At 44.2% G+C, this 22,525-nt stretch overlaps 1 protein-coding gene across 1 annotated transcript; it reads left to right on the forward strand.

Annotated features, from left to right (window-relative positions):
* The first annotated feature begins 1,596 nt into the window (after positions 1-1,596).
* Positions 1,597-16,160, forward strand: NDUFA12 (NADH:ubiquinone oxidoreductase subunit A12). Its single transcript, XM_084279606.1, has 4 exons — positions 1,597-1,720; positions 4,880-4,962; positions 5,927-6,014; positions 15,893-16,160. The coding sequence occupies exons 1-4, from the start codon at positions 1,632-1,634 to the stop codon at positions 16,071-16,073; spliced, it is 441 nt and encodes a 146-aa protein (XP_084135732.1). The 5' UTR covers positions 1,597-1,631; the 3' UTR covers positions 16,074-16,160.
* Positions 16,161-22,525: the final 6,365 nt, after the last annotated feature.

Genomic DNA, 22,525 nt, shown 5'->3' on the forward strand with positions numbered 1-22,525 from the left:
CTGTTCCGTGCTATCAACGTCAAGGGAAGCTGCATGCCATCCTTTGAGTCATCCAGGAAATGGATTTGTTTATCTTTGAAAAACACCTCCTCCCTTACACTCTGAATCTGGATTAGAAGATAATAATAAGTAACTTGTTCAGAATTGAGAGGAGGGGTTTCAGCCCTGAGAGGAGTTCTGTCAATAATTTTGTGCCATGAAAAATAGAGCAACATTACATGGGTTTAGCAAGATTTTGAGGCAGTGAGGTTCAGTGCGCTAAATTTTTAGGGAACAAAAGCATCATCTAATAAAGTCTTGAATTTTAAAAACTCAGAAATAAAAATTTCTGATGGGTGCATGAGTTTTATGAGCTACTTGAGTGGCAAGAGGGCAGATTACAATGAAGCAGTTTCTGCACCTTGCCAGGCCAGCCTTGCAACAACAGCAGTAAAGTATTCCCAAGGTCTACCGCAGGGCAAAAATACTTCTTGCTGGTACAGAACCAGGAGAGGACGGTGAGGCAAGGCAGGGATGGTGGGGTGGAGAGGTGAACATGTTTTTTAACGGCCTGCCAGAGTTGGGAAAAGCCAGGCAGGTTTAAGCTCCTCTCTGACCATCACCCAGAGTCTCTGCAAGGTGAGATGTCACCTCCCCCATCTTCTAACTTGATCTAGACAATGCTGGACTCCTCACTGCCAGTCTTTGTAACCCTTTTCTTATCCTGCATCTTGTGACCTGTGTAATAAGGGACAAACAGTAGAGATTTCCACTAAAATGTTTAGTTTTTTCCCACCCCCACCTTGAAGATCTTTCTCATCTCCACCACAAGTGGTAGGCAAATGCTCCTTTACTGACCTAGACACTGTGCATCTAGGAAACTGAAACCTCAAGTGTTTTCACTGAAAATACCCTTTGGCAACCTTAAGGAAGGCTGGAAGAAGGCTCTCCCTGCTGGCTGCATTTCTGGATAGCTGCTCTTGTTACCACACACAAAGCACACCACATGGTAGCTGTGCTGGGAGCAAGTGCAGGGAAATCATCATCCCCCTGGCTGGCGAGGCAGCAGCTGGGATACCAGGGTCCTGTCCAAGAAGGCTGCTGAGGTCCTGTGCTAGCAGAGGGTCCTTGCCACGGCTGCCAGCCAGGGACATGAGCCCTTGGGAAGAACATTTTTGAAGGAGTTCTGCACCTACACCCTAGGTGATCGGGAGCATCCAATCGCAGACTAAACTGTTTGCAAGAGAGTTAATGAGGGCGCCATATTCCACATCAGCGTGGCTCACAGAGCAGACGGCTGATGTGAGGCAAAGGCAGGACCAGGCGTTACATGTTCAGCAGCACTGGGATGTCCGGAGGGCAGTACATCTACCCACTCAGGGACAGGCCAAGGAGAGCCACGGGCGCCCTGCTTCAAGCCGGACGCGGGCCCGGACGGCCCCAGAAGCCGCGTCCGACCCCGCGAGAATCTGGGCAACCAGCAAGAAAAATGGCGGACGGTGAGGCAGTGCCTTGACCTTGCCGCTTTCCCACCGGCCCTGGGCAGACGAGGCGGCGCTGTGCCGCTGAGGGGGCCGGGCCGCGGCGCGGGAGGCGGGGCGGCCCCGGGCCGGAACGGCGGCGGTGTCGGGAGCGGGCGGCACCGCCCCAACATGGCGGAGTACGTTCAGGTGCTGAAGCGGGCCCTGAAGCACCTCGGCGGCCACGGCGGCGTCCGCGGCGCCATATGGCAGCTGCTGAGGTAACGGGGCGCCCGGCACGCCCGGAAACAGGCGAAGTGGGGGGTTCCTTGCTCCTGCCTCGCCGCCCCGGCGGGGTCACCTTGGCGGGTCACAGCCGGGTGGACGGGTCGCGGGCGGACTCTGCCCCCGCGCGTAGCGGGTTGGCGGGGCGGGGGGGGGGGAACGACGACGACACTGGACTGTCGCCGACTCCGCTTACCGGGGCGGCCGCCGCATTTCGCCTCATCCCGGCGGTGTGTGGTGTGGGGCCAGGCCTCGGGAGGAGGCCCTCGCATGCAGCCCTCCGAGCGCTGCCCTGAGGGGCGGTGCGCCGGGCCGGTACTGCTCGCCGCCCCGAGCCCCAGTCGCCGCGGGTGCTGTGCTCGGAGCGTTCCCCAGGCAGGCTCCGGCGGTGCTTCAGGCTTCTTAGTGGCTTCCTCGAACCTGAGCTGCCATACCGCCCAGGCAGGGCCCCAGTGCCCACCTTCGGCCCTTCTCAGCCCTGTCGCCACAGCCGTGCCTGCCGTGGTGCTGCTCTCCTGTCCTTCTGTGGGCCACCACCACGCTGGCCCACCGGCTCTTTGCTCCGGGCCACCTTGGGTTGGCAGCAGCTTTTTTGAACAGATGCGTGCACACATCTGAAAGCTGTGCTTCTGATGAAATCCTGCAGTGTAAAGCAGCACATTCATCGGCCTTATCGGCTGTAATTCTTTAACACTCGAGACCTCTCTGGCAGCTGGCTGTCACCCTTGCCCTGCGCTCCGCGTTGGGTGCCCTGGAACCCCAGTGGCATTTCCTGTGGAATTAGTTGCAGCCTTTTTTCCCTGCCATGTCTGCGTACTTGTTTCCCCAAGTAAACTCCCTTTGCACTCGTCCACATCAAACTTTCTCCTGTTCTTTTCCCCTCTCGCATCTCATCTCTATCTTGTGAGGGGTATTTTGAATTGTGACATAGCAAGCTTGAAACTCCTTCTGGAGAGGAGGAGCTGCAAGTTTACTAATTTGCATCTTTGATGACATGTAGGGTGGAAGTCTGAATGGTGGATCATCCAAATTCAGCCATGCTGATAACCTGAATTATTGCTGTGGCTGGTCTTAGAGAAGTAAGAGAACACTTATTTGGGGTACAGGGAGTGTTGTAGGCCTGATCACGCAGCCAAAAAGCCTTTTTTTACTTAACAATGGGAAGTCAGGAGTATGGGATAGGGAGGATTTGCAAAGGTGAAGTTCCCTGCTCTGTATTGAGGGCTTTCTTAGCTAGAATAAACAAGCCAAGCTTTCTGAGCGTTCTTGAAGACAATTTTTCCAAATTGTCATAAAACAACTTTAACTTTCCCTGTTATTTCTTCTAGTTTAAATGGATCTGTTTTGTACAGTTAAACAGAACATTTTACACAGTTGCTGATCGGGTCTCATCAGTATTTTCATATAGTGGCTGAAGTTCACTGAAGCACTTCAGATCACCTGAGACACCCTAGGATCAGCTTGTTTTTTTTCCTTTACATGTCACCTAATTGGCAGTGCATTACTGCCTTGTGACATCTAGATGTTTTCCTTGTCATTACACACACAGTGCTTCAGATCTTGCTAGTCTCCAGAGACATCACCTTGTACTATGTCCTTCATATCATTATGATGGTATCATTCAAAACCTGAAGACAGTACAGGACTACCTGTACAATAAAGTAACCTTCCTCTGCATGGTACTATCATAACTTGCCAGACCCCTGTGCTTTTGGGGGTGGGGATTTGTGGTTTGGTTTTATTTTGTGTGAGGAACCTTGTAAAGTGTTCAGTAAGGTTACTGACATCAGCATTCATTGTGGAACTTCTCTTGTAACTGTCAATCCACTCTGTAACTCCTCTTTCAGCTGAGCATGTTGTCATCTTCCTGTCAGTCAATGTACTGTTCCCTTTACAATTACTATACTATTTTAAATTATGTTCTCATTTGTTTTGTGGCATAATTTTGTGTGCTCTTCTGCAGCCAGCTTCACTTTTGGGGTTATCTCAAGTCTCGACTTTGACTTCCTACTAGCTGTGGTGTCAGACAACCTCTGGCATTTCCATCTCCACTATAGAATAGAAAGCAGCTCAGGCAGACCTTCCTCTTGCAAAACTTTGAAGGGGAAGATTTCAAGCCATTAAGCAGTCCAAGTTAAGACAACATATGGTTTCCCCAGCTAATATTTGCTATTATTTTTATTGTTATTATTGATATGTACAGCAGTGTTAAAATATGTTCTGTATAGGGCGTGGCCACTGGTATGTACCTTTTCTGGGTCATTGTAAGTCCCCTTATTTGGGTCAGTGGCAAGGTAAGTGAACCTTTCATGGTTATACAGAAGCTAGAAACTAACAACAGTAACTTAGGGTTTAGCATGCATTTCCTTAGCAAGCAGCTACAATGACTTGAAATATTACAGAATCACAGAACTATAAGGTTGGGAAAGACCTTTAAGATCATCCAGTCCAACCGTTCCTGTCCTATGCTAAACCATATCCCTAAGTACCTCATCTACCTGTCTTTTAAACACATCCAGGGAAGGTGACTCAACCCCCTCCCTGGGCAGCCTGTTCCAGGCCTCGACAACTCTTTCAGTGAAGAATTTTTTCCAAACATCTAATCTGAACCTGTCCTGGCACAGCTTAGTGCCATTTCCCTTGTCCTACCTCCTCTCACCTTCCTCTCCTGGAGGTTAGTGCCCAAGCAGATGCCCGAGATCTCTTAAGCTGCTTCGGCGCTGTCCGCTTTCAGTGGCAATTCAAGCTGGAACTGTAGTAACAAATAGTTGAGAAGGATGGTAAGGTCTTCAGCTAAGTGATCCTGGACTCCCTTCCACAGTATTTAAGGGTTTGTGGGTGCTGAATTGTGCTGTATTGCAGAGCTGCTTTATCTTCCACTATAAAGAGCTTTCAAGCAAATAATGGCCCCCAAAAGCCTTTTTGTATGACTTGTACTATCCTGTCAGTGGGGCAGACAGTAAAGGCCTGCTGCCATTACTCACAGGAATCAGTGATTATGCTCTGCAATCCCTACACTTGTTTTTCTTAAGTAGCTTGACATATATGCATTTGAAGAATTTTCCCTACAGATTTTTACCAACCCCTAAGAAACCTCAGTCACAGCTTCATTCTAAGACTATGTCAATTGAAACTGTTGTTTTGGGTATTCACAGGGTCAATGATTTGAAGACTGGGACACTGGTAGGAACTGACAAATATGGAAACAAGTACTATGAAGACAAGAGGAACTTCTTTGGTAGGTGTGCTGATGGGAACACCTCCTGACTGACTGTCCTGCTTCAGACAGAATGAGTAATTTCTGCTGGTGAAATAGAAGTCGTCTGCTTGACTTGTGTGAGTCTTAGAGAGGAGGCTCATAGAAATGCTTCGATGTCCTCAGCCTCTCTACTGTTTTCCCTCAATTCCTCTGCAAACATATTCAATCTGACATAAAAAATATGTGGTAAATATAAGCCAGTCTGGTGCTTTCCATGTAGGTGTATGCCTACGTGAAAATGTGTTTGAGAGCTCAGCTTGGTCCTTGACTTCAATGCTGGTAGCTTAACAAGTGGAAGAAGAAAGAGAGCTGCTTGTAGAACTGCTTCACAGCTGTACTTACATAATCACCTCAGGGCACAGCAACACAGGTTAGCTTAAATTTCCAATTACCTTGAGTAATAGGATTTTGAGTAGCATTTGTAAAGTGCTTAGAAAGGTAGCACATAAAACATTGAAGCTGATGCATAAGTAAGGGACACGCTGGTTAAGCCAGGCTCTGCCTGCTGTAGGTTAGCTTGGGAGCTGGGGAAAGCAGTTGCTGGTAAACATTGCTTGATAGTTTTATATGACTGAAACTTGGTTTGACCTTCAGTTGCTAACAGCAGTGTCCTTTGGGAAAAGACCTAATGGGGAAAAAAAATCCCTAAACCTGTTTCTCTGCCTGAAAATTTTCTAAGTTCCTATTTGCTGTTACTTATACGGTAGCTAATAGTGGTTTCCTCATGAGACTGTTAGATTTAGCCATATAAAATACACCAACAGTAGAAGTACAGGACACTTAGAAAAATAAGAGCTGTGCTGACTTTGAAATAAATGCATGTAATGGTAGATACTTTTTGGTCAAAATACTTGTCCTTGTGTTTTCATGAATTCTCCCCTTTGTTTGACAATAGTTGAATTTTGTTTTGAGCTAATGAAGTATTTCTGTTTGTTTATTTAAGGCCGACACAGATGGGTCATTTATACTAATGAAATGAATGGCAAGAACACATATTGGGAACTTGATGGAAGCATGGTGCCCCCTGAATGGTAAACTATTTAGCTTAATAATATGGACAGATACCAGTTGTGTCATTGCCTATTATTTTGTTATTTTCTTGTGTTACAAAGCAGAAGATTTGAAAAAGGACATAACGATTTTATGGTAATAAGGTTTACTTGAACACAACTATCTTATATATGACCATTTCAGACTGGTAACTCTTAATTTTGAACTGCATTCATAATGTCATAATGCTTACTGTCCTGACAGTTGCACTCTCTGCTTCTTGGAATAAGAAAAGCATTTTGTCAGACAGATTGAGCAGGTCAAGCTACTCTTTCAGTTTTCCTGATTAGTTGTGATTCCATCTTAATGGCTTAGCAAAGCCTATGATAGCATTGAGCAGCCAGACGTAGAGAAAACATTTTTATTATCCTTTCTAGACAAGAACATAAAGAACTTAAGGCAATGATGGAGAAATATTCCTTAATCCACAGCCATTAACAGCATAATTGTTTCAATTGATATACATTTATACTCTACAAGATGATAAGCAGCAAAGGGTCAGTACGCTCTCTGTTTTGACTGCTACTTCACTATAGTTTTTTCTTAAGGTTTTATTTTCTGTTTGTGCATTTCAGTAATAATTCTTTACCACCTTGAGTTTCAGAAGGTCTCTGGCCACGCAGCTATAAAGACTTTTTCATCTTCCCAAAATGCTCAGGAATAACACACGCCCAATAAAATAATAATGTTTGTTAGCAGAAACCAATCTCTACCTGCTTCTTGAGCCATATGAGTGACTCCTCAGACACAAAGCAGTGAAAGGTGGTGTGAAATAAGAGGTGCTTGGGTAGAATGGACCCTGGTGAACACTGGTTTTTATCCTTCCCGTGGCAGATGTTCTGTGCCCAGGCTGAGATTGATTATCTAAACTCCTGAATTGTGGCCCTCGGAACGTTTGAGAAACGCGTGGGTAGACTGTCTAGGCAGTCAATTTTGTTTCATATTCTCCCAGCTGTAAAATTACATTTAATACAGCTAACATTTTTCTCTGTCTTCTCCAGTAAGAGCTTAATGGCATTGTTTTTCAGAAGTGACAGCAGAATCTCCCAAACTAACTTGTTCCTGCCAGCATGGGGCTGTTCCTTGTTATCGGCATAATAACTATAGTCTGGTGCTAGTTTTTATCCTTTCACTGTCAGGCTGTGCTGGTTTTCAAGATTTTCCTTATTTTGAGGCATGTTTTTCATGGGTTTTTTTTCCTTTGCTCATGCTTATTTGTTGTTTACTGTGTCCTTACAAACCCTAATAAAGGGTTCCTTCCTGAGCATGTTTTTAGGGTTAAATAGCTTGTTTAGATCACATAAATTTGTGAAGTAGAAAACTTGTTTTCCTATCAACATGTTAAAAATTGCCCTAGAAGAAAGAGTAAATGTTTCATTATTTCCAGGACTGCTTAGTGCAGTGTTGCCCTGTGTTCTAAGGTATTTTTGTCAGGAAACTTCGTTGTGCAGCGCAGTTCAGTTCTTGAGGAGGGGGGACATTATAGCTGATAGATTTGTACGTCCCGTGGCATCGTGAGATGTTCGTTCTCATGTGGGAATCCTATCTTTGTAACACACCTAAATCACTGACTTCTAACTCTACACTGTTTAGATACATCTTTAAAAATAGAAACATAGAAGTATTTTGTCTGGCAACAAATGCTGTCTTTTAAGACTGTCCATTTTTCACCCAATGCTATACTGTCTTAAATGTTTAACATGGCATACACTTGTGAATTGAGACTTAAAATATTATACAAGTTGCTGTTGGTATAACACTGGGGTTGCACAACTACACAGGGAATGAGTGGGTTTTTTGGACCCAGAGATTTGCTGAAAATAAGCTGAATTGTGTGGAGTTACCTCTGTTGACAAACAGATTCATTTGGTCCTGAATCTGTCCCATCAGTTGTAAAAATACTTATTTCTTGAAGTACCTCCCTTCAACAGATGGAAAGTTGATGCAAGTCTGTCATCCTTGGGTCAACTGGGAAGTATATAAAATATATAAAAATTAATTTATTATATATATAAAATACCATTGTGAGAGCTGGATCCTGTTCTGAATACTTCTTCTAAACACTGATTTTCAACTCTGGTGTTCAGTTATTTCAGCTCATTAGAGTGTTTTGTGGGTACCTTGTTGTACCTGGCAGCAGGTTATACTACACTGTTTATGCTGGTGTTAATTTCAGAAAATACTTTGCTTTTGCAGCTGTGATTCCTAAAGATACCACTTTTTAAGAAGCCAAGGTTTAAGACCGGGGCTAACCTAGAGATTTCAGTTTTATTTTTTTTAGTAGTAATGCTAACTAGTTTTTAATGATTTTGTAGTACTATCATAAAAATCCTACTGCATGTGTAGCTGCAAAGAGCAGCTACAACTACAGGTTGTTTTTCTCCATGTTTCTGGCTGTTGAATACACTGTGCATCTTACTTCACTATTTTGTGGTCAGTTGTGAACCGTCAGGGTCATGGAATAGGAATAATTGGTGAAGTAGGATCAAGTAGACCTTGCATTTCATGCATGATGAATTGGAAAAATGCATTTTTGTCTAATGAAAATTTCTGACAACTGTCTGGAAAAAATAAGATGCAAATTAATTTAGCTACCCTTTACCTTCTGTCAGAATCTGAAGAAAAGGAAAAAGCAGTGAGAAGAAACATCTCATATGTAATAACATACTGTGGTACCATTTTTAGGAACTACTGAATATTTTCAGTATTCTGAAATAATTGGTGTAATGTCTTTTGACAACAGGCATACTGTAATCACAGTCTGAAGGAAATCAAGAGGGTTGTTTTGACATATGTCTACTATACAGGCAGTTGAGACTGTTGCTTTTTTAAAATGTTGCCATACCAGAGTATGTAGGCTTGTGCCTTATTCTGATGCGGTTGTATTATTTAACCCCTTTGTTACTCGGGGTTTTCTTTTCTTACCTTCAAAATCAAGATGTTAGTGTCTTCTTTGTCTGTCCCCTACTGCTCAGAGCATGTTGTTTGCGGGAACTCAGTGCTTCCACTTTGGAACACAGGGTTTTGGTCGGGTGTGCTCTGTGAACATACGAATCTGTGTGCACCGGTGTCTCTCTGCAGGCAATATGTGGAGCTTTTGTGGCAGTCTCCATTACAGAATTGCTCTAATCATTGAGCAGTGTGTTGAGCTTGTTCCCATTTTACTGTTAGAAAGCCCAGCACCACCTTTTGCACTTTAGTCATTTGTCTCCCAACCTAAAAATCCTACAGCTAGCAGGTCACCTCCAGGAGCACCAGGTGATACTGTTCTATACAGCCAGTATACGCTGCCTCCTGCACGTGCTGGCATTCATGCTTCATCCCAGTTTTCGTACGGATGAGCTCATTGCAAGCAAAGCTTGCTTCTGTTTGCTCAAGAATAATCAAAAGCTGAGCAGGAATATGATACAGATGCATCACTCAGGTTTATATTTTACTTTTGGCTCTGCAGAAATGCTTTGCAAAAGGGTTTGGGGAAGAAAATGTTAGCGCTAAGATTAAGAGGAACCTGTGGCTCCTTGGGAACCCCTGAGCAGCTTGTAGCTACTAGCCAGGGTACTGAAAGTATTTTCAGAGGCAAAGAGTTTTTGGAGTAAAAACCAGCTGCCCTGAATGTGTACTTCTCAATAATGTTGCTGTTTTCTCTCTTCCTAGGACAAGGGCTCTAGGGATTATAGTTCTCTCCATCCACCCTCCTATCCCACCTGCCCTGCTAGAAGCAGACGTAGATCACAGGCATGCTGAGGCCTGGGTGAAGAGTTCTGGGCAGGTTTGTTAGTAAGGACGTGTGTGAGCTGTGGTTGGTTTGGGTGTTCTTCTCTCCGTAATCAAAGGCTGCACAGAGAAGTTAAATATTAGGGGTGTGAAATACAGATTGATGAATCAAAAGAGTTCAGTGCTGCTTTTTTATGAATGTTACTGTCAACTGCAGATTATCTGCAGTTGGGAGTTGATGAACGTAGCAAGTTGCCTTGCCTCACTTTGCACTGGTGAGGGGAACAGGAGGAGTGACATCGTGTGGCTGGGTGCAGAGACGGGGCAGAGCTCTGGCACCAGTAGCCTCTTACTCTGGTGTGCAGAAGGAGAGCAGCAGGCAGCGCTGCAGGATGGTGTAGATGTCACAGGGATGATGGCTTGAGTAAATCCACGTTGTCGTAACTGCTGAGAAAGAAGAGTGCTGCCCTGAGAAGTAGAAAGAATTACTGCCTGCTCTCATGCAAAGGGACTTCTCCTTTGTACTCATTGCCAGGAAGACTTACACAGGGTTTAGCACTAGACACCGGTACCATGCTTTAAAAAAACCCAACCAAACACACACACATGGACCAGTGGAAGAAGCCCAGGGAAGGGCAGGAAGAACTGTCAGACCTCTGAGGACAGTTACAAAGAATTGGGGTAGCTTAAAAAGAAGAAATGACCATGGATATAATCATGAAGCATGATCTGGCAGAAGGGAAAGGCATAGTCTGTCTTCCACAGGTAGATGGGTAGAGTAGGAAGCAGTAGGTTTAAACTACAGAGGAAGTGATACAGATTGGACATTACTATCCTTGCCACTAAAAACAACTGCTCATCTTCACTGGCATAACTTGGTTTGGGAAGGTGAGTAAGCTGCTGTTACAGCAGCTCCATAACAACTTAGGGAGCTGTCTGCTGGGAGTGTTGTGGATGTAGCTGATAGTTCCTTGGGTCTAAAGCATATGCAGCATGTCTAAATCCCTTCCAGACCTGTATTTCTGCATTCTTTATCCCTCACAGTTAAGGGTTTGTTGGTTATTTCCACCGAAGCAAGGTGAGGGGAGAGGATTGAGTATCTTACCATCCTTAATCTGTTTGGGATCAGAGGAGAGAATACCATTTCTTCCCCTTACATTTTCTCTATCAGTCTTGATTTTCAGGGTATGTTCTCATCCTCTGCAAACGTTCCCTGTTTATCTGGTTATTCCAGCCACAGGCTCCTATTTGCTATTCAGGGATCAGGATACTCCTGTAGCTGAAATTTGGAAGAGCATGAGTTTGCATTTGGAGGATTCTGGGAGGTTCAGCGTGAGGCCACTGAGGGGAGGCAACTTGGAACCCCATTTTCCACTTTGAGCAGGGTTATGCTGCAAAGGAAGGCCTCCTTCTGAGAGCACATGAAGTCCATACAAGTCAAGGCCCAATACCCTAAATGCTAGGTGGGCTTCTCTTGCATCCCATTCAGTATCTTTTGTCTCTGCACAGACATTTATCTAGTTTAATGTAATTTGGTTTGTGTTTTGGCCAAAGATTTTGCAAAACCGAATTGACATCTGATGAATGTATACAGGCTAGTTTAAAGTAATTTGCTCCTTCAACATCATGTCCTGTGGGGAAGGAAGAACTGTAATTTAAGAACAGTTTTCTCCTTTTGCAGGGATTTTGCCAGTGTTGTCCTTTGTGTGTGTTATTTCCTTGTGGTGCAAATCTGACACCTTTGGAAGGAGCTTCTGGACTGCTAACTTCATGCAATGAAATACTTTCAATTTAACTTAAGTTTAATAATCTACATCCTCTTTTTTTTGTTGATCTGACAGCTAGAGGAGGGAGGAATGTAGCAGCTCAGGCTTAAAGTCCCAGCATTCTGAGAAATGTAAAGAAATGTGCTATTCTTCTGTAAAAATGCTGCTTTTCAAGTCTGCTGCTAAGGAAAACAAAAGGACTGAACAAAGGAAGGGGAAGATAAAAATTCTGCCCGTTCAGTGGTTTCACAATAAATTCATGGGGTTTATAGCTAGATTGAATGCTGATATGGTGGTTTCAAAGAAATTGGATGCTGATTTACTGCTGTACGATGGTATCTTGTAGATCCAGGACTGGAGGCTGGTGTCCCTGCCTGTGTCAGGGGGGTTGGAACTCTATGATCCTTGGGGTCCCTTCCAACCCAGACTATGATTCTATGATCTGACAGTACCTTTCATGAGAAATCAACATTATCTCCCATGTGTACACAAATAAAAACATGTTTCTTGTCCACGTTTCCTTCTCTTCCCATACATAGACCTGGAGTAGTAAGACTATCTTCAAGATAATAACCAAAAAGCTTCTTTTTATGCTAGCCAGTCAAATCCCTGATTTCTTATCCACTGAAGAATACTTGCAAAGCACTGACATACCTTTTGCCCTTTGACCGTACCACACATGTTCACTTCTCTGTTGTCTTGACTGCAACATGATTGATCTGTTGCAAAAACTGGATGCTAGGAAGTTGGGAAATCCTCTGAACTTCTATAGAGAGTGCCTGAACCTTCTGGATGCACATGTGGTTCAGTAGCCTCAGAGTTTGTGTAGTGTTGGTTCTTGTTTGGCTGCTTGTCCATCATGTAATTGGGTCCGGTCCTTTGTAGCTTCAGATTGCAATCTCCTTGCTTTTAAATGTTTGCCTGACTGGCAAGAAAATTTTGCATGGTCTTGAGAGCAGCTGAAGGTTCTTTGAGGTGTCTTTCATCTGTTTACCCAAAGAAAAATCCAGAGCTTTTGCTAGCCTCAGTCTGCTCGGTAGCGACTCTGCTCTGTGGTTCAGCAACCTGTTCCCACCACTTCAGAGCTTCTGCTGTCCTCCTTATTTGCTTTGTTCTGTGCCAGTTGTCTCCTTCTTTGTAAGTTTCAAGTCATTAATTGCTTTTGCATCCTATTTTTCCGTGCCTGGATTTATAGTCAGAGTTTGTATAGAAATCTGGCCATCTGCAAGATGTCAGGGCTCTTTATTCATGCTGTTCCATCTAGTGCAGGAAAAGCTTTTTTCGAACATCTGGGAGTAGAGTTGATGAGACATCAGGGCTTCAGAGGGCTCTTTGAGGGAGCTTGTCAAGGGGAAAGTTTCCCCAAAACAAAGTTTCCAGTTTGTACATGTTTTGCATAAGTGGAGAGCAGGAGCTTTGTTAGAGAGAAAAGACTCGGTGCAAATGGCAGTGCTTTTATAAGGGGAATCTGTTGTGGCCAGGCTCAAGCCCTGAAACTCTTAAATACAAGCACACTTAATAGTGGATGGCATTTTAAACAGACTTTTGACATCTCTCCAGGTATTTCAGTACCTGTGACTGTACTGAATTGTCTTGTAGGTGAATAATTGGGTTTTTTACATTCCAGTGAAAAAATGGAGTTTAAGGATTGGTTTTGCTGATCTATTTGAACTTGATCCCAGTTTAATAATGACATTTTTAATTTTAAAAAGGCCTGAAAGCTAATATAGTAATGCTTTAATTACTGCAGAATACTGCATTTTAGAAGACTTTGTGGATTTAGTGTTAGAAAAATCTGCAAAACAGTAGTTTAAATGACAGAATAAAACTGTTCTGTTTTCTGTCTCCTGAGTTACAGGAGTAAATAAACTCAAGTCAATATTGTGATAATTTTTTCTGATGTTTCAAGGAGCAAGTGTATGACATAAGTACACTTGTAACAAAAGATGTGCCAGACATCATGCAAGCTTGAAATCTAGTTGATTTTAACTGAGCTTTAATAGAGTGTTTGTGTGCCACCTGCTCCAGCCTATCTTTCAGGGCCTTGGTAGCTACATTTCTGTCTGAGTAAATAATGTTTTATTTGTCCTGTTGGGGTGCAGGACTGTGGGGTAAGTGTGAGGATGGTGAGACATGGTGATAGACATGCCAGAGTGATGAGATGCCATCCAGAGGGACCTGGACAGGCTGGAGAAGTGGGCCCAGGTGAACCTCATGAGGTTCAACAAAGCCAAGTGCAGGGTCCTGCACCTGGGTTGGGAAAAATCTCCGTTACCCATACAGGTTAGGAGATAATGTGCTGGAAAGCAGCCCTGAGGAAAAGGACTTGGAGGGTACTTGGGGATGAGAAGCTGGGCATGAGCCACCACTGTGCATCTGCAGCCCAGGCAGCCAGCTGCATCCTGGGCTGCACCAAAACCAGTGTGGCCAGCAGACCAAGAGAGGTGGTTCTGCCCCTCTGCTCTGCTTTGGTGAGACCTCAGTTGGAAAACTGTGCCCAGCTTTGGAGCCCTCAGCACAAGAAAGACTTGGACCTGTTGGAGCGAGTCCAGAGGAGGGCCACAAAAATGACCAAATGGCTGGAGCAGCTCTCCTATGGAGACAGGCTGGGAGAGTTGGGCTTGTTCAGCCTGGAGAAGAGAAGGCTCCAGGGGGACCTTAGAGTGGCCTTCCAGTACCTGAAAGGTGCCAGTAGGAAAGCTGGGAAGAGCTGTTCACAGGGGCATGGAGCAGTAGGATAAGGGGTAATGGCTTTAAACTCGAAAAGGGGAGATTTAGGTAGGATATTAGGAAAAAGTTCTTCAGTCTGAGGGTGGTTGGTCACTGGCACAGGTTGCCCAGAGAGGTGGTTGGAGGCACTCAGGGTCAGGCTTGATGGAGCTCTGAGCAACCTAATCTAGTGGAGATGTCCCTGCTTACTGCAGGGGGTTGGACTAGGTGACCTTTAAATGTCCCTTCCAACCTAGTGCATTCTGTGATTGTATGATAGGGGACTGTGTGTAGGATCCCTGTCTCCTAATTCCAGAAGCGTCAGTGGGTGAAGCAGGGCGGGAGGGGCAGTGTGTGTAAGTTGCCTCTGAATGTTATGGGAGAAGGGGTTTACAAACTGAGGCTGCTCTGGAGTGATTTTTCCTCATGGAAAATGAACATATGGCTGATAGGTTTTTTTAAACTGAGGGATTTTTTTACTGAAGTTATATCCAAAGTTGTGAGGGGTTTTTTGTTTGTTTTATTTCTGAAGTAAATGTCTAGAAGCTATTTGACTGAAAAGGTAACTTTCTGTAGAGCTCTTCAGATTTAGAGTATTTCAGTCAAACACATGTATCTATTTCTCACTACCTTTATTGAGGTTTTGCTTTGGTGTGCTGCACTGGATTTGTTGCTGAAGGCTGAAGATGCAATTTTTAGGCTTTCTTACAATAACAGGAATAGAAGACTTCTTATTTTTAGGCCACGTCATTGGTGAAAGCTGATTAGCAGAAGCCTTTTTAATTCTCCCTCAATAAAAACGCACGTAAGCTTGCAGAAGAAGTCATAACCTCCCTTCTGTCATAACTGTGCACGCATACAGCGTGACGTACATGTAAAGTGGCAGCTAATAAAAATGTTACTCTGATTTGAAAGTCGCTCTGGGCATTGAAATAGAAATGGAATTAAATCAATTCAGTTGATCCCTGCTGTAGTGTTTCAGTAAATTGTTATGGAAAATACTTTGCTAGATCATTAATGTTGTTTGCACAGGGGAAGCTTGACATTTAGCTCATAGGTAAAGGATAATCACTATAATCACTTGGTAATTACCCCATTACTGATTGGTATTAATCATTTTATTGTGCAGTCAGTAAACATTTACGTGATGGTTTCAGTTGAACCTGCATCATTTATCCGTATCCCCAGTGGTAGCCTCGTGAATCCTTCGGAGGTGGCATTGAAATTGTTGTGTGTGCAGCGTAGTCTTCTGGTAATTAGTAACGTAACATAACATCCACCACCACCAAAACTGCAGAAAAACAAACCAAACCTTGTGGTTTTGTCACTTGTAGTGCCCACCTTGACCTGGCTGCCCAGTAAAGGCTGTACAGACACGTAACTGACATACTCCATGTGTAAATACCAAGCGTACAAAGGAACAGGAAGTTGAAACTCCGGTGTGCTTTCAGTTGCTCAGAAGCAGAGCTGTTATTTATCAGTTATATTTGTGTAATTTCTTTGCAGGGATACCCTGTAGTCCCATTCAGAGTCATACTAGATTAAAATCGGGGTTTTTCCCCCCCCCTTCAATATAAATGGTGTCTCTTTAGAGCACCCTTGGTAGTCAGGAGCAAGATTTGTAATACATCATGTAATGGTCTTTAATAACGTGTCTTTTTCCTCTTAAGGCATCGCTGGCTTCACTCAATGACTGATGACCCTCCAACTACTCATCCACCAGTTGCTCGTAAATTTATCTGGGAGAACCATAAATTCAATCTGAGTGGCACTCCCGGACAGTACGTTCCTTACTCTACAACTCGCAAGAAGATACAAGAGTGGGTCCCACCTACAACACCTAGCAAATAACAGCGATTGGGACTGGCCTCAGCTTTGGCTTTCAGTGTAAATGTATTTTCACTGATTTTGTTCAAAATAAAAGCTGCCTCAAACAGCTGTGGTTTGGTTTACTGAATTGAGGGGAAGCTAAGTGAGTAAACATTGAGAAGAGGTAGAGGACAAGTCTTCATTTCATTAAGATACTGGGCTTTTTTACCATGTCATCAATGGCTCTTGTCTTCACATAACAGCTTTCAGACTATTTTTAGCATGCTAACCATTCTGTGAAAGTCACTTCTCACATTTGTACCATTCAACAGAATACATAGACTAATTTGAAATACAGGATCCTTGTCTTTAACCTTATCCTATTATAGTCCTTGCGTGACAAATAATGTACTATGCCTGTATCATTTTAGGAAGCCACCTCGTCAAATACTTACAATGCAAAGTAGAATAATAATGCTAATCAAGGATTATAGTTTTTATACATATAGTTCATAAATTCTTTGTGCATGAGTATGTATGCATTGCTGTATTACAAGACAGTATGATATATAGTATAAAACTTGTAAGGCAGCAGCTAATAACATGAGTAAGGGAGCTCAGCCATAAGCAGGCACCAAAGCTGTTCCCTGCCTCTTAGCACCCTTCAGCGTGCTGCTTTTGGACTAAGACCCCCAGGTGTTGACGGTGGAGAATTTGCTAAAATTGCCCGTCAGGTTGATGTGCAGGTGTGTTTGATTTGTCACCATGTAACTAGTCAGTGCCTGACCATCAAAAACTTACTGAATCAAGCAGGTGCAAACATGGGACCCCTGTCACAAAAATATTTGTTTGTTGCTTCTACATCACAGATTGATTAGAAGATGTGCTCACAGGCATTTGGGATGAACTCCTTGCTCTGTGGTGACATAACTTTACAGGTTTAGAAGTTGGAGTACACGTTTTTTTGGAAGGTAGAGAAGCAAAATGAACCAGAACCTGTTCTGAAAACCGTGAGGTTTGCAAATTCGCATTTGAAAGAGAGTTGGTTTGAGCTGTGGCTTTTTTCTGTACCTTGCAGTTGGTTGATCATTTCAGCCTGCTCATATTTTTAGCAGAGCTGCCCTCTCCAGAAGGCTTTGTGTGTCTGATGATGTAGTCTGTAGATAACTGACCATGGTGGGACAGCACACATTCCAGCACCTCGACTGGATGGGGGAGAAAACAGAAAGCTCATGGGTTGAGATAAAGAGATGGACACTGCTTACCAGTTACCATCGTGGACAAAACAGAGCTGACTTTAATTTACTGGCAATTAAAATAGATTTGGATAGTGGGAAACAAAGGCAAAACAAAATGTTACCTTCCTCCCTCCCCTTCTTCCAAGGCTCAACATTACTCCTTTATTCCCAACACCTCTACCTCCCCCCTGGCAGCACTGTGAAGTGGAGGTTGTGGTCAGTCCTCTCTGGTGCCCCGTTCTCTCAAGTTCTCCATGCTTCAGCATGGGTTCTCTTGGTGGGCTTGCAGCCCTTCAGGATAAACCTGCTCCAGCATGGGCCTCTCCACAGGCTTCAGTTCCAGTCAGGAAACACCCACCTGCTCTGGTGTGGGCTTCTCCTGGGGCTGGGAGGGAATCTGCTCCGCTGCCCTCGCTCTCCTCCTTCACCTTGGTGTTTGCATGGCTGTGGAATGCTGCTTTTCCCCTCTGCAATGTTTTTGTCCGTTCTTAAATACATTTTCCTGGAGGCGCCACTGCCTTGGCTGCAGGGCTCAGCTCTTCCCCAGGGGGCAGGGGGGTGGGTCAGAACCAGCTGGAACCGGCTGTGTCCGGCACAGGGCAGCCCGTGCTTCTCCTCACAGAGGCTGCCCGTGCTTCTCCCTCACAGAGGCTGCCCCACAGCCCTGCTGGCTGTGCCTGGAGGATTTACACCCAACACCCTGACTTACAAAACCCCCTGTTGAAGACAACAGAGAAGGTTTCCAATACATGCTATGCTTGCAGTTGCCTGCCAAGAAGAAAAACCTACTTCACTCACTAAAAGCCACCCCAGCGGCTGCACTACTGGCTCTGGCATGGCTTCTTTTCCTTCTCATCCCCACCTGACTGGGTCACCTTAAAGCCAGTTTGCTTCCCTGTTAAATCAATTTCTGTATTTGTTATTTAAAGGCAGGGGATTTAGCTTTAATGTCCTTAAACTAGTTCTATAGTCTTAAAATTAGTAGGAGGGAGCACTCCCCGAGATCTCCTAACCTATCTAATTAAAAAAGAAGAATGTTTCGTTTACTTTGAGTCAACGAAAGCACTGGGCACAGCTGAAAAGCAACTTGAGCCACACTGAGCAGCTTATGTGGAAAGGGGTCTTCCCACATTTTCACTGTGAAAGATTGTCTGACCTCAAGAGTCAAGTTTCCCTTAGTGCTGCTGAAGAGCTTCACTACTAACACTCATCTCTATGTGCCCTGCGGGCATAAACCTGGGTAGAGCAATTAACTTTATTAGTTTTAGCCTCTACTTCTTTTTAATGTGTTTTCTACCTCTTTCATTCCTCTTCCTCTTTTGTCCTGGGGATTTTTTGGATTGCAGCCTGAACACATGCCAGGACGTATGGTTGGGAATGAGCTTCCATATTCAGAGGACAAGGAGGGATGCAGTAACCCTTCCTACGCTTGCAGTGCCGAAGAAAGAGAGCTGAGAGTTGGTTTGTCCCTGTTATGGTCAGCTGGAACAGACACGTTGAGGGAGCAAAGAGTTTTGAAAACGTTTGTGTGCAGCAATACACCACAGAAAGGCGGGAAAGCTGGCTTATCCTCCTGCCCTGCCGGGCTGAATGAAGCAAGCTTAGGGCTCAGTAACTGGGTTTGGAAACTCATCAGTCCTGTTTCTGGAGAGGACAGAAACTTGCTCATCCTACTTTAAGCAGCAGGAACCACCAACACTGGATTTTAAATGCAGAATTTCACTGAAATCTCTTCTAACATGGCTTCTCCAAAGTAGACTGCGTAAGGCACGTACAAGAAATAAAGCATGTGCAGAAAAATCAGCGGTCTTCCACAGCACTCTCTGCAAATGTTTCTGCAATTCTGTCTTTTTATCAGCAACCTCATTTACTTAGAGAAGTTCACCTTTGCTGACGACATCTGCCTCAGTATCCAGGCTCAGTTGCTTTCCGGTCTAAATGACATTATAAATGCCAAGCTGGCTGAGTGTCACAGCAGATGGTGTCTTCAACCAAGTGCAACTGGAGCACTGACAGGAGTATTCCCCTTGCACTGAATGTGGGTTTTGAAAGAGGCAGCTTTATGACACAGGAACCGTCTCATTAAGAAGACAAGTAGCTCCTTCCAGGAGCAGTGCAGTGCTGGAACTAACTTTTATTTTAAAACTGTGTTTTTTACCAGCTGCTTTTCACATCCCTGCAGTCCAGGGCAGCCCCTTGCTATAGCTGCCTCCGGGCTATTACTCTCTTGGCAGCATACTCAACTCAGCTCCATGCATTGGCGCAGAGCCCGGGGCTGCACTTCTCTGCCCAATACAGCCGAAACTGGCCATGAGACAGAGTGAATAATGAATGAGAAAAAAAGCTTCAGGAGACCATCTCCCCATGTGCAGATCCCAGTAACAATAGGTCAATACTGGGCTGTGCAATGTGGCTCTGCTGCACAGGCCCCATGGCAGCTGCACTGCTGGCTCCTATGTGCCAATCTTCAACCACCCTGCCCAGCCGGCTGGCACTGTGCCTGCCCGGTCCCCATCACCGGGGGTGACTCTTTGCCAGCAGAGGCTTTATCAAGACCCCAGTAGCCCCACAGCCCAGATCAACAAAGCACGGTGTTAAAAGAGCAAGAGTGGGCTCCATCCACAGGATCTGTTAGTAGCACACTGCCCACTGAGCCTCCAGATTTTGACCTTAAGACCCAAAAGTTGCCATGGCTGCATGGATCTGGAGCAGGTGGAGGTTGACTTGCAGACAGAGGACCTGTGCTGTAGGTGAGTATAAACAACCCTGCTCAGTGCTCTGGAGACTTGATAATTGGCTGTGATGTTGAAAGCAGTTAATGAATTTGCTGTAGCTCTGTTTGGCAAATGGTACTTCACCAGGTGAGATAGGTAGAGGGGAGCGGTAGCACCAGCAATGCACTGAAGAGCTTGCAGCAAAGAGTTAACATTTCATAACCATTTCTGGCTACAGCAAGAGGAGAAATCTTTGAGAGGTAAGGACATCCAAGACCATTTAAGAAAGCCCAACCTGTGTTGTACTGCTGACTACTATGCCCAACCAGCTCCCTGAGGGCACACCGAGAACATTCAGATACTCACCACCTTTCATTTCTATATCATGGAAGTTCAGGCTTAAATTTTGGGGCTATTTCCTGGTCAGGTTGGTGCTGGGAAGCAGGCTTGAGTGAGAATTATAGGTATGATTGTTTTGGATACAGTTGGAAGTCATCAGCCCAGAAAGCTGGGGCACGTATTTTCCACAGCTGTGATGCATTCAGAGTGAAACCTTTGAGTTACTAATTCTGTGGGGTTTATATTGCTGGCAGCTGAGGAGAGTGGGGACTGATTCTTGTTTTACTAAAAGGTTAAGCCAACTGCAAGTTGAAAGGTTTGCAAGCCTTCAAGTGATGTTTCTAAGGGTTGTGCAAAAGCAGGTACTTCAAAGGCAGGGGGAAAAGTGGCAGCCTTTAAACAGCTCCTCAGGTTCTTCATGCAAATCCCACAGCAAACACTGCATTACACCAGGGGGAAGCCTATCTTGGTGGAAGAGATCAGAGCAACATGTGTCAGTGGGGAAGTGCCCAGCAGAGATTTCCTCCTGGGGAACTGCTGAGCTTTGAACACCTCCCTCCAGTTCCCAAGTAGAATGGGCCTGTGCACTGGAGCTAATGGTGGCTTTCACTTACAGCTGAGGAGGAGAACTTTGCTGTTCATGCTGTTTCCAGCTGTCAGTGGGAGCATGACCGTGACCACGATCAGCCCACAGAAGATCTTGGAGACCCTAAAGACCTCCCTATGCTGAAGAGCCAAAACCAGGTCTGGCCATTTCCTTTATTTAACCTTTTAAAGTCATTTGAACCCGTGTAACATCAGTTCTCAGACCAGCGAGTTTTGCAGGCACTCCTAGTTTTGTTCACATGCAACAAACACAAGGAGCAGAATCAAAGCAGGATTTTGAGGGGGGGAAGAAAAAGGAAGCAGTGTTTTTGAAGTTCACATATGAAATAATCACCTATAAGATTGGGTTTTGCTTTTTTTTTTTACAAAATAAGATTTACACTTAGAATTTCCTCTCTGCATTTTACTTAGAGGTTTTGGTTCACTATTATTTTCCTATTAAATAGCAATGGAGTAAAAGAAAAACAACATGAATAGTGTGCTAAGCAACACGTGTATACACAAATGTGCACAGATACATGTTTAGTAGGACAAAATAAATTCACCATCAAGACTATATTTAGTTGGAAATTTCCATTACAGAATTTCCAACAGTGCTAAGCTATCGTCATTGAACTATGAAAATAGGTAAAATGAGTTAAAAACTGATATTCAAATCCAAGTTTCTTGCTTGTTAATTAAAATAAAAAAGAATCACTTCATTTAGATCAGTTTATCTTGCCTGACAAACCTGATAAGGCAGAAGAGATTGATTTTGGTGTTGTAACCAAACATTTTTGTTTGTGTGCATAAGAGTGAAAAGCTGAGATACTGGCTAATTTTTAAATTGATTGATTTTGGTGTTGTAACCAAACATTTTTGTTTGTGTGCATAAGAGTGAAAAGCTGAGATACTGGCTAATTTTTAAATTGGTGTTTAGAGCAGGAGCAATGATGGAAGGACAGCTTCACAGACTGCTTCTAAAATCTAGTGGTTTGGAGTTTGTTCCCACTAAGAAGGGTATGCAGCAAAGTAAAATTTTAGGAGCCTTTTTCTTTCTGTAAATGCCCCACTAAAAGGTGCATGAACAGCTTAGTGTAATTTCATCTCTGTAACGGCAACAGCGCTGCCAAAATCTGTTTAAATAATCTGTGCTACTGTTAGCATCGCTTGAACAAATTGCAGCTCAAGAGACTTCTGTTTTATATTGATTTATTTTGCTAGAATATTGTATCCATTTCTTTCTCTTTGCCTCTGGTGTAATTTCTTTCCCACTCCTCTAATGGACTGCTCAATTTTTTTTTTCCCTTGTGATATATACTTTAAATATTAGTTTTAGGGTAAGTGGTGGTAGGACTGTTTTCTATCCTTCGTAGCCCAAAGGATTTTCAGTTGATGGAATAGCAATCCATCAAAACACAGCCTGAATGTAGCAGATGAAGTCTCGTGTGGTCGAGCGCTCAGACAGGGGCCTATTAATAGCTTGTTTTTTCAGAGTAACCATCCGTAAACATTCAATGAGGCAGAACCAAATTCAGCAATATCTGGCTGCTTCCCTCGTGTCTCGCAGCGCAGCCGTGGCCAGGGGAAGCAAGAAAACTGTAGCACGTTCTCATTT

Source organism: Gallinula chloropus (assembly GCF_964237585.1).
Source record: "Gallinula chloropus genome assembly, chromosome: 1".
NCBI classification, from domain to species: Eukaryota; Metazoa; Chordata; class Aves; order Gruiformes; family Rallidae; genus Gallinula; species Gallinula chloropus.